The following is a 12,817-nucleotide window of genomic DNA, read 5'->3' on the forward strand; positions in this document are numbered from 1 at the left end:
TTCTTATTATGCATTCTACACTTTGTGCCCTGTAGTGACACTATTCCTTTAATTCAGTGTATGTAACATTTAAGGGTAAAGTAGGATAATACTGCAAATTGAAGGATAGCAATGCTACTTGGATGATGTCAAAGGTATAATTAGTAGTAAGTGTGAGGTGGGCAGTCATGCAAATGTTTTATGCCTGCTTGCTATATGTAGGGCTAAAGGAGAAAGGATGGGAGAATGCAATAATGAAGATAAGAATTGGGGGACATGCATTGTGTTTCATGTAAAGCAAAAGTGGATGGTTTTTAGTTAAAGAGTTCACACACCATCAATTCTAGGGTTTTATCCTTATTTTTGCTTGCCAAACCCTAATTCAAGATCAGTTATTTCCTTGGTAGCACCTAATCTTACATTCTAAAAAATCATTTGTGTGGACAGTTATTACTAATCTATTAATCTATAACAACTTTTTGGTGACAAAATTTTTAGGCACACTACGAACTACTATGAATTGGGAAAATTGTATTGCTTTGGGTACCAGTACTTCCTACATTTATTTACAAAGATCACAGAGTGCTTACAAAATCACATAAAGTAACAGTGGGAACTGTGAGTTGGGGTACAGTTTCAGGTTATATTTATTCCAAGGGATTAGTTGTATTTGTTGTACTAGAAATATAAAGCTCCGCAGCTCTTGCTTCAATATACAGGTATGGTACTGCCAATAAGCAATTCCCTGATATGTGATCTGCACACTTCTGTGTTTGCTACTGCTCTTCTGGGCAAAGTGCCCGATTTCCAAGATGTTTCCTGAATCTCAAGCTGAGACTTTAGCATGTTGCTGCTGCTTTCACCTGGCTCTTTGCTATTAAAAAAACGCATCAAAGACGCACTGTTATTTTATGCCCTTGAGTTTCAGCTGCTTTTAAAATCATTGACTTCAGATTTTTTGGAAAAAAGTTGGGCGTTTTTTGTTTGTTTTTTTTTTTTTTAAACTATGCAATAAAAGCATATTGTCATTACAGCTGCAGTGGTGGTAAAATGGAAACAGTAGCCCTTTGCAAACTAAGAATGCAGTGTTTCTGCAAAGAAAGTATTGCTCCTAAAGACTGGCAAAACAGGGTGGTGGGATTTGTCATAGGTTTGTGTGATGACTGGAGTGAGGGGTGATGAGTGAAGAAGCTTTTTTAAACTATTTTAAAGAACTAGTGCTAATTTTATTAAATATCATCACAGCATTCAGAATAGAGTTAATTTGCTTTAGAGTTCATTTGGTAGCCCTGGGCTTTGATAGTGTTTATAGGTTTTGTGTTGTGATTGCAGTTGGAGTTACAAGTGCAAAAGCAATACGCAGCCCCAGGTTGCTAGGATTTTCTTTAAGTGGTCTTTTCTAAGCTGAAGGCATTTATGTCACAAACTGCTTGTGATGGGATCCATGTTATCCATGTGCCTTTTGAATGATACTATAATATAAATGTTTAATGCTCATAAAAAGAACAAGTAAACCCTACTGTTATTTTGTAGGTAATAAAATAAAATAGCACTTTACAATATTGTTTGTAAATTGTTGTAGTAGTCTGGGGAAGAGGCATTTTCATGTGAAGTAATTAACTAGGGTTCAAGTTTGCTTCAATAAGATTATTGGCTACATCCAAATTGTCTCAAGTGTATGTACTCTTATATCCGATTCTAACTTTCCACATCTACTTAAACAGTCAAACTGCAAATACAATAAAAAGCAAGAATAAGTTTCAAATTCCCAAGTGATTGCACAGGCCATTCTGTTCACAGGCCAACAAAATGATCCCTCCCTGCCTACATATTTTCCCCCGCAAAGTGTTTCACCCACAAAACCATTGTTTTGCAGCAGTTTCCAACACTATTCTTCTCCCAACACTCATGAAGCCAGATCTGCTTGATGCTATGATGGTGCCAAATGAAAACGTTTGAGATTTACACTTTGCATCATTTTGTGACTTCTGAGGCACACAATCAAAATAAAATGTAGTTAGAAATAAGTGTTATTCCAAAGTCTGGGGTTTCACTGGGAGATGGACCTTAAAATTATCACTGGCTCAGGACAGAGCTGTATGTAGGCTGTTCATCAGGATAAGCACACTGTGGGAGCATAGAAGAAGAAACTCCTTCTGTGAAAGAACTTAAGGCAAGAAAAAATGCAGGTGGTGTTTTAAAACATCTGCTTACTTTTCAATATCAGAATGATGCAACAAAGATGGAGTGTTACTCATAGAGAAGTAAATGATACCTACCACAGGGTTGTTTCTAAATGATCAGTAGAAAAAAGTGCTCCTTTTGCTGAGATAGAGAAGGACGGGAGGCAATAGAAGTTGAAACAGAAGACGTTCCACCTGGATGTAAGAAGAACCTTGTTATCCTGAGGACAACCAGGAAGGGGCAGAGGTTGCCCAGGTTGGCTGTGCAGGGTCCATCCTTCAAGGATTTCAAGACTGGAGTAAACAATGCTATGAGCAACCAGGTCTGATCTCACAGCTGGCCCTGCTTGCAGCAGGAGGCTGGACCAGAGACCTCCCAAGGGCCCCTTCCAACCTGAATAAACCTGTGATCCAATGATATTTATGCATACCCACTTTGCATTACATATTGTTTTCTATCATACAGCCAAAACTTCTTACAGAAGTTAGTTTCAGCTGCTGCAGTGTTTTGAGTGTGCTACCAAAGTATGTCATCTGATTCAGCTTGACCTGTGAACTCCTTAACCAGAAGTTACTTTCAATGTTAAGTACCATTGATGTCCATTGTTAAACCATCAGAAAAACACAGTATTTGCAGATAGAGGCCTCTTTACATGTATTTTGCAAACAATAGAAATGAGAGTCATATAGAAATAGGTCATCTAAATATTTTGATTATATGGATGTCATTACTTTTGTTGCTCTGTAACTGCTTTGGGATATTAGTAGTCCAGTCAATGCTTGAGATTTCTAAATCTTGTATTTGTATGATTACCAAAGCATAGGAAGCTTTTACTTACACATATTTCCTTTAACATTTTTTAGGTGGTATTTTGGTAAGATGGGCAGGAAGGATGCAGAAAGGCTACTTTTAAATCCTGGGAACCAGCGTGGTATTTTCTTAGTAAGAGAGAGCGAAACCACTAAAGGTATGTATATTTATGTATATCTCTTCTCTCTCCCCACACCCCCACCCCACCAAGGTGGACATAATGAGCATTTTTACATCTATCACATTTTATATATGCATGTGCACACGTGTATAGTGACAGTGGGGGAGATACATTAAATACATTTTTAAATTTTTGGTGAAGAACAAAGTATGACTTGTTTCCTAGGTGCTTACTCCCTTTCCATACGTGACTGGGATGAGGTCAGAGGTGATAATGTGAAACACTACAAAATCAGAAAACTTGACAATGGTGGATACTATATCACAACTAGAGCACAATTTGAATCTCTGCAGAAGTTGGTGAAACACTACAGAGGTAAGCCCAAGTCCTAGTGTCCTAATGCTACCTTGTGACTATCATGAGGAAAAAAACCTGCGTATGTAGCTTATTTTTAAAATTCACAATTATAAAATTTCTTCTTTATTTTGACAAACAGTAAATGGACTAGTTCTTTTTATCAACATTAGGATCTTACTTTTGTTATAGCCTTAACCCCTGCTTAATGACAAAGCTTATTTTTTCCATTTTCCAGAACATGCTGATGGGCTGTGTCATAAGCTAACAACCGTGTGTCCCACTGTGAAACCACAAACACAGGGACTAGCAAAAGATGCCTGGGAAATTCCTAGAGAATCCTTGAGGCTGGAAGTTAAGTTGGGCCAAGGATGTTTTGGTGAAGTATGGATGGGTAAGAGCTTAATGTGACACCTTTCAGTTGTTCATGTGAATGTTTTAATAGTATTTTCAGTAAATCAGTATTGGGATCTAAAAAGATAATCTGATAAAGAATTGAACAGAAAAAGTACCAATTACAATCAGTCACATAAAGGTAAAAATAATATTCAATATAGTTGTAATTTATAATTATACTGTTAGCTAACAAAATGGAAGCAAAAAGCAGTTTCAGCAGAAAATCTCTTCAGTATTATAGAGGAGAATAAAATCTAATTTGTTTCTCTAGGAACATGGAATGGAACCACAAAAGTAGCGATCAAGACACTAAAACCTGGTACAATGATGCCAGAAGCTTTCCTGCAGGAGGCTCAGATCATGAAGAAATTACGACATGACAAACTTGTTCCGCTCTATGCCGTCGTTTCTGAGGAACCAATCTACATTGTCACTGAATTCATGACAAAAGGTGTGTGACAGAACAGTTTGAAGATACTACATTTAAAAGATTATTTAAGATCCCAGCAACAAACTAAATGTTTAATTAATGTTAGGTTTAAGCTGACTGGAGTGGAAGTGGTAATTTTGATTAAATTAAAATGAGCAACGCTTGACCTACTTGAAGCAGTTCTGATTTAGATCGTGGGTGGAGGCATGATTTTTTTGCACATCTCTGTCACCCTTGCTAATCTTCCAAGTACAAGATTCGGGGGTTTTTCCCCCTCATTTTTTTAGTGTGTACTGCCTGTTTCATTTAAATTGGTTGGTATAGCTGGGAATATTATCATGAGAATACACCTGCCTGTAGACAGATGGTGCTTACAGCAACAGAATCAGTTGGGTTTGGGTTTGTTGGGGGTTTTTTTTTAGTTTTTCTTTTCCAGGAGTGTAATAGTAAATTTTAAAAAGCTTGAGGGTTTTTTTCCAGACTCCCTCCCTTACCTCCTTGTTTTCAGTCTTTCATCCTTCTTCCCTTGCTCTGTATTGTTTCCCCCTCCCCCTGCTGCTGAAACAGAGATTTAGAGATTTAGGCTGAATGTAGAAATAAACATCATAAGCATATTAGTGTTAAGAAGCAGCAGATTTTCAAGTCAATTGTTCCAGTTTTATAAAATGCAGACTTCTGTTCACTTCACAGAGAAATTTTGCTATCCTGATAAGAAATAGAAACAGTGTTAAAGTCCAAGAGAGTGGCTGCTTGTGTTCAGTACTCTGCCACAAATATGGGGGGGGGGGGGGGGGGTCCTGCTGGGATGGGGTTTTTAGGCATTGTATAAGTTTAAAAAGGTAGAAAGGAGTAGAAAATATAAAAAGTTCCTTCTGTGGTGGTGTTCCTAAATAACACTAGACAGTCTCTCTGTCAGATCTTAAAGCTGCCATGTAAAATCAGTTTTCATTGTTCAGAAATCAGGTTTTGGCCAGGCAGTCAGGGGAAAAAAAAAAAAAGCTCTATAGTATTCTGCCTAAGAAAAAGTAAAGATTAAAACCAGAACTGGGATGTTACCTTGCAAAAGCAGAAGTAAAAAATTGGAAAAGTAGTTGCATGTTTTCTAAGTTATGGATTCAAAATGCCATTGGAAGCCTCTGTTTTCATTTCAAAAACTTCTCACATTTTACCAAAAACATAAAACCTCTTTGGTGGTTCATACTTGAAAGTTAGTAGAACATTTTTTTTTCCTTTTCTTTTTCTTTCTCCTTTTACAAGGGAAAGAGGTGGGTATGAACTGCACAGTACCCAAAATTTTTTTCCAATGTGGACAGGTTACTAGAGGTCAACATGAAATCTTTGCTCTTCTTCAGACCTTTGAGCTCATGAACCAAGATGGAGAAAAGTCTGTGCAAACACACCCAGCAAACATCAGCAGCAGTGTGGGTCTGGCCTGCCACACTTTTACTTTCAATGCAAAAATACAGCAAGTGACTAAAACCACATCAGAGGTACCTAATTCACAGCTACAGCCATGAATCCACTGCAATATCTGCAGTTCAGTGTGTTTTTCCCCACCATCGTCACACTTGCAGTTTTGTCATTGTAATTTTGGCTGTGATGAGACTGATTAGTTATCAGTCTTCACAAGTTTCTTAATAAAGAGATCATGTTCCTATACCCTTATGGCTTAATAACACCTGTAAGGAAAGCTCTTATGTCAGAGACAAAGTTTTACAATGCATGTAAAGATTAATGTCTTAAAAAGAGCACAGGTCCTTGGAACTGATTTCAAATACTACTTATGTTGTAATGTTCTGGAAATGATTGCATTATGTAAATGGGAGAAGATAATATATAGTAAAGAATGGAAGAATGCAAGTTTGGTTTTCCCCTGTAAGGAAGACAACGCAACAAAATAAAAGCAACGATTTCAGAATCATTTCTTTGGTATATAATTTGAGCTGGCAGAAAAATTTAAGTAATGGATAGGAGGTTTTTTGTTCTCTAATTATAAATCTCACTGTGGAAAAAAGTCCAACTAGGAAGTGTGTTGATACCAGGAATATTGGGAAAAATCCATATGTATTGCCATATAATCATCAAGCAGCAGTCTGTTTTATTAGTGTTTAGTTAGCTGAATTATTGAAATGGATTCCAAAATACTTGAATAAAACTTGCACTAACTAGTTATCAGGGCAGAGTCAACTACAGGTATAGTCATCGAGTCATGTATTCTGTTAAATGACAGGTTTTTCAAACACAGATTTTGAGAGATGAATATCTAAGTTGTAATGTCTAGGAAAAAAAATTTCATTCATGTTTTCAGGTGAAATTGATGTTTTGGTTTTTTTCCTTTTTTTCCCCAAATGTGTCATCTTTTACAGGCAGCTTGCTAGACTTCCTTAAAGAAGGAGAAGGGAAATACTTAAAACTCCCACAGCTTGTGGACATGGCTGCTCAGGTACATTGTATAAACCGAGAAAACTGTATTTATTGCTTAGGAAAGAGATTTAAAAGTATATGAGATATCAACTAAACTAAACTAGACGTTGAACGCTCTGGCTATTGTATGCTGTTCTGTCTTACATATTCTGTTGTAGGTTTGTAATTTCTCAAAAAGAAACAGTATAGTTCCCAATTAGCAGATACGGTATAGCCAGACACACTCTAATCAGTGCTGTCACAAGCTCTTGCTATGCTATACTTCCTAGACTTACACAATGAGAATGGAGTTAAGATAAAGGGGTACAGCTTAATGCTTGGGAGAAACGTATATAGTCATGAAAAATAATCTTTAATAAAACTTTATTTTTAAGATTGCTGATGGCATGGCTTACATTGAAAGAATGAACTACATCCACAGGGATCTCCGGGCAGCTAACATTCTTGTAGGAGACAATCTTGTGTGTAAAATAGCAGACTTTGGTTTAGCAAGGTTAATAGAGGACAATGAGTACACTGCAAGACAAGGTAAGACCGATTTATTTACTGAATAAATAAGACCAGTTACTTTCCAATTACTTAGAACTATTATATTTAGCAGAGTGTGTCTGTGTATTCTGTCTGCATGAATAAAGATTATGCATATAAATGTGCTTTCATAGCTATGTTTAACTGGTCCCCTCGCCTAAGTGCAATTTTAGTAAACTTTTTAATGTTCAAAATTATCTGGCAGTTTGCTTATGTTTTCAAAAATGTTTTTAGTTATTTTTTGGGGATAAAACTTGCTACAGTTTGAAGAGAGCTGAAATTCCAGAGAGGTTGCTCATCAGATTCTGAAGATCATCCCACTTTTTGAAATATATTTAATTAAGAATCCCAGATGTCTTAGCTGCTTCCAAAAATTGTAGCTGGTAGTTGCTCCCCTAGTTTGAAACTGGTTTCCAGTTTGAAATACTAAAATACTAAACCACCTTGCATTTTGTCAACAAAGCAAAATGTAAAAATTTTTTGAGTGCAGTATTCTTTCTAAAATATTTTGAAGTGTAAGCAAATGATGCATAAGCAAGGGAAAATTGAGTATCTGTCTTCCCAATGTTTGTAGGAGCTAAATTTCCAATTAAATGGACTGCTCCAGAAGCAGCATTATATGGTCGGTTTACAATCAAGTCCGATGTGTGGTCATTTGGAATTTTACTGACAGAGCTGGTAACAAAGGGGAGAGTGCCATATCCAGGTAAGAGGAAAATATAATAGATTTTTCTTTTCTTTGTTGTATTCTGTGCTTCTGAAGCTACCTTTTGTACTATTTGCCTTCATTCAGAGCCCACAGTTGACAAGCAGAGACAAAAACTTAGTCATGCTTGACTGGTTCCTTTGTTCACAAAGCTACTTTGTTTTATTTACAGATTAACTATTATATATTTTTTAAAGTGTTTTAAGATAATAGCATTTGTAAATGTGACTGATAGTTCATTTCAGATTAGGTGGTATCCTTATGTTTTCCTATCTGTCTGTTCCTGAAATTTCTACTTTTGACATTTTCCCAGGCTACAGTGAGCATCGGTAGCATGAACCTGCTAGACCAGTTTTTGAAACTAAGCATATGTAACATTTTGTCAGATATTTTGCTGTGACTGGAATTTGTAAGGCGGTTCTGTTAGGCATAAAATGCCTTTTTGTTTGCCTGATTTCAAATTAAGTGGTCCTTGAATGGAACCTAAGGCAGGCAGAAGGTATTTGTGCTTGAGTCTCCTTTTTGAAAGGACAGGCCCAAGGCAGTGGGAAAGGATATGAATGAGAAAGCATACAAATGGAAGAAGGACCAGATGTTGAGGAATTACCAGTGTAATTAAATAATTTTCAGAAAATGTATTTAATGCAAAATGTAAAAAATTAATTTGTTATAAAGTGCGTTCATTAAAGGTTCTGTTATGGTAGATTCACGTGCATTGCAGCTGGAGAGACACTTGAAAAACTTTGGGAAACTGTTCTTTGTATGATGTCATGCAGAGCTAAAATGCTTTCCTTTTAGGGATGGTGAATCGGGAAGTTCTGGAACAAGTGGAACGTGGATATAGGATGCCTTGCCCACAAGGCTGCCCAGAGTCTCTCCATGAGTTAATGAAACTCTGTTGGAAGAAGGACCCTGATGAGAGACCAACATTTGAATATATACAGTCGTTCTTGGAGGACTACTTTACTGCTACAGAACCACAGTACCAGCCTGGAGACAATTTATAAGCCAATAGTCTGTATAACATGCACAAATATGCCAAATGTAAAAGACTTGCAAAGAATTCCTGAAGTCTATAAGGAATAAAAGGAAAGAAAATCTTCATTACTTTGCATGCTCTTAATGGCAAACTGGAATTTCGTAATGCAGTTGCACAAAACCACTTTTAAAGTGTTATAATCTAACTTACCAATGACGTTGTTGTTTTTTTCCTCTTTCCCAACTTGTTTTCAGGGTCCAACGGAAGCTTACTGAAAATACAGGGTAGAAAAATGAGTGTTGGTGTGAACAACAGCAGAAAAAACAATGTTTCAAATCCTTTATTTTCCCAATGTTTGATAATCATTCTACTAAAGAGGGAATTGTCTGGAATTAGTGATCTTGTGGTAAGACATTTTTAAAGCAGAAGAACTTTGTGGGACCAAGCAATTCTATTCCAGTTCTGTAAAACTCCCTGTGTTCAAAATTACATGTGTGTGCGCCCCACCGCTCAAAAAAAAAAAAAAAGATGGTACAACTGTATTTGATATATAGTCTTGATCTTTAAGCTTCCTCTTGCATGGACTTAATTAGGGTAGGCAAGTTAAAAGAGAAATTGGAACAGTGAATGACAAACTTGATCTAAATGGTAGACCTCAATAGTGAAATTAGAGAGCATAATGCACTGTGTTAATACTTTTATTAATATAACTGGAAAGTAGCATGAGAGATTTTTCTTTTTCTCTTTCTGCATAGCTAATTAAGAATAATGAAGGTAACTAGGAAATGAGGTAATATTTTATAAAATTGTGTTGATAAAGTATGATGATATTTGAACTTGAAGCTATGTAATACAATCGGGGGGGAAGCCTTTAATCTTTTAAGCTCCAATCCAACAGCGAGCTTTTGTATGGGAAGACACCTGAACAAAGCTCACCAGGAAAGCAAGGCTGAAGCTGGTAAATGGCCACTTTTTAGTCCTTTTTCAGACAGGTTTGGTACTGTTGTATGTGGCTTTTATGTGTTAACAAGGGTGGGTGCCGCAAATGCTAGCTGTCACTAGTTCAGGGATTTGATTGCACTTTTGCTTTTCTTGACTATTAAGACACGCTTACATGCAGTTGCTCTTCCCACTTCTGCCCTTCCTACAGAATTATTTAATGAAAAAATAAACAAAAGAAAATGTGAAAGTTTAAAAACTAAAGGGATAAAATATATTTAATATTGTCCAAATAGTGACATTGAAATTTGCTGGCATTCAGCCCAGCTGACACTACATCTAGATTTATTCTCTTTGGCTACTGACATATCAAGCAATAACATCATGTCTTTTACTCAACAATTTGCATGAGGTTCTTGAATTTCTGATCAACTTATGTACCTTAATTTTGAAACACTAAACTCTTACTTAGTTACCAGGTTGGAATTCATATTATCATTGTAAAGCTATCCAACAAATGAATTTCAGAAAAACTGGTAATATAGTTCTGGTACTAAACTTAACATTCTTCGTGGGTTTACATTACATTGAATACCACTTCCAAACAGATCTTTGTAAGAACAGTGCCATCATTTTTCATTTTCCCTCATCATTGCTCATCACCTATACATATGTGGTTATCAGATTTTAAAAGGGCTTTATGTAAGAAAAACAAAAATAAAAAACCACACACAAAAAAAATTGAAAACCCAAAATACAATGGAATTTTAATTTTTCTAAATATTTTAAAATTAATAACACAATCATATGAGTTTATGTATTAATACAGTTATAACAAAAAATGCCAAAAATGACACTGGCATTGTTTGGATTTTTAATTACTGAATGGAACAGTTCATTGTAATAACACTTGTATAGTAAAGGAATAAAACACTAACTTAATGAACATGTTCATTGTAAATGGTTGTGTATTATAAGACTTCTCCAAAAGAGTTTGTATGTTTATGAAAATGTATTTGTTTCACCTGAAGACCTTGATGTGGTTCTTACCCTAACAGAGTTTAAAATTCACATTCACACTTTTTATATAAATAGTAATAAGTTTAATTATGTAACTAAGTATTTTTATAAAGTATGGCATTGTTGAACTGTTTTGCAGAATTGGTTCAAAATAAATTTCTCCTTGATTGTATCTTCTTATTTGAGCAGGGGGGAAGGCAGTAGGGGGACAAAAGCACAGTAGCCTTCATATTGAGGGGAAAAGGAGGGGAATTTTTATCCTCTATTTTAATGTATTTTCATACAAGATGCTGAGTTCGTGGTGCATTATTGCTGTGAAAAGGGAGACATTTTCTAGAGCAGTTCAGAAGTCCTTGGCAGGAATGGGCTAGAACAATTCTGTCTGGACTTAAAACTAACTCCCATGACAGACAGACAGACTTGGGATTCTTGTGAGAGCAAGTCCAACGTAGACTCTCAGCTGGCAGTCAATGCCATGCTGTAGGGCAAACACATTTCCTCTCTCTTGCTTTATCTGGTATTAGCAGCCACTGTTGGCTTCTGTGCAATTTTTCAGGGAATTTTATACATTTGTTATTGTGATAGCTGATGTTTTCTCAACTTCATTGAATGTTACCTGTCTCAATGACCAGTACAACTCAAACCACAAGTCCTGACATGTATATACAGTGCCACTGTAGATTAAGGAGCTAGTACTGTTTGAGTTTCAATAGTAATTAATACAGCACTAAAACCATTCTTCTTACAGAACCTACGAACTGCAAAGTTTACTGTATTTTTAGTATTTCCTGTAATGTAATTAATGTTTTACTATTTTTAATGACAGCAATCATGTAATTTCTGGTAATCTGTACTCTCCCTGTTGTCCACCAGAACATTGTGATACCCATTCTGCATGCTACGCCTGCAGATTTTTTCTGTCATGCGTTGTTTCAAGCTGTAGTATTTTAAGAATATTTTCATACCATTTTTGAGTAAACTTCCAAACATAAAAAGTGTATGATCCTACTATTTAGATAAAATACATCCCCATTTTAGCATAAAGCATTATGAAAAGAACCTTATGTTTTCTTATTCTTGCAACCACTGAATTGTCATTTCATTAGGTGTGAATAGCTCTTACCACTGAAAAGTAGCCTTGGAAAGTCTCCTAGAGTTTGCTGATGGGTAGAATCAAGCCGGAATGCTATCTTACCTGTAGTCATCTACAATACTGTTTATTCTAAAACACATTATCCACAGCTGGAATGAGTATAAATGAATATAAACAACTAAACTGAATGAGCCCCCACTTCTGTTATTTATTTTGATCTGTTCAATCCAATAAACTTCTCAGTTTTTAAGTTTTCTGTGGAGATGCTGTAGATGTCTGTATTTGTGCCAACTTTCCCCCAACACACAAGACTTTGCTTAGAGCTACGCGGTCATGTTGGGTTTAAACCACAGGAGCACTCACTTAAGCTAAGCAGTACATTGCAAACAGGGACTCAAATTCTCATACCTTGCTAAGGAATTTAGGACTGAATTTGAATAACTGATTTGGGCACCATAAGCAGGTCTGGGCAGATAACTGCTGAAGTCCAGAACTGTGATTCATCCAACAGCTATTATCTTGTGCAGTAGGTACTTGCACTCTTATTTGTGCAAATGCCTAGCAGTGCAGGTGCCTTCATAGCAGCACATCATGCTCCTACTTCAGCCCGATCCTGATGCAGGAACAAGACTGCCATTGACCCTCCAGGCCCTGCAGGAGGCTGGCGGTCAGTGCACGGCTGGGAACCCCCATGATGCGCATCTCTGGCAGACACCTTTTCAAGGCAGGGTGAGAAGAGACAGTAGACGGAAAAGGCATGGTTGTATCTATTTTTGATACAACAACCTCGAGTGTAAAAGCTGGGCTCTGATCAAGAATCCTGGATAACTGGTGGATCTTATACAGGTGGTTGG

At 36.5% G+C, this 12,817-nt stretch overlaps 1 protein-coding gene across 2 annotated transcripts in view; it reads left to right on the forward strand.

Annotated features, from left to right (window-relative positions):
• Positions 1-12,213, forward strand: part of YES1 (YES proto-oncogene 1, Src family tyrosine kinase) — a 57,485-nt gene extending 45,272 nt beyond the window's left edge. For both annotated transcript variants that reach the window (XM_052787611.1, XM_052787613.1), the window contains exons 5-12: positions 3,027-3,130; positions 3,320-3,469; positions 3,687-3,842; positions 4,116-4,295; positions 6,641-6,717; positions 7,073-7,226; positions 7,801-7,932; positions 8,731-12,213. In XM_052787611.1, coding sequence (XP_052643571.1) covers positions 3,027-3,130; positions 3,320-3,469; positions 3,687-3,842; positions 4,116-4,295; positions 6,641-6,717; positions 7,073-7,226; positions 7,801-7,932; positions 8,731-8,939 — 1,162 coding nt within the window. In that variant the 3' untranslated portion in view covers positions 8,940-12,213. The remainder of the gene's footprint in view (positions 1-3,026; positions 3,131-3,319; positions 3,470-3,686; positions 3,843-4,115; positions 4,296-6,640; positions 6,718-7,072; positions 7,227-7,800; positions 7,933-8,730) is intronic.
• Positions 12,214-12,817: the final 604 nt, after the last annotated feature.

The sequence above is a fragment of the Harpia harpyja genome, chromosome 5, assembly GCF_026419915.1.
Source record: "Harpia harpyja isolate bHarHar1 chromosome 5, bHarHar1 primary haplotype, whole genome shotgun sequence".
In the NCBI taxonomy this organism is placed as follows: Eukaryota; Metazoa; Chordata; class Aves; order Accipitriformes; family Accipitridae; genus Harpia; species Harpia harpyja.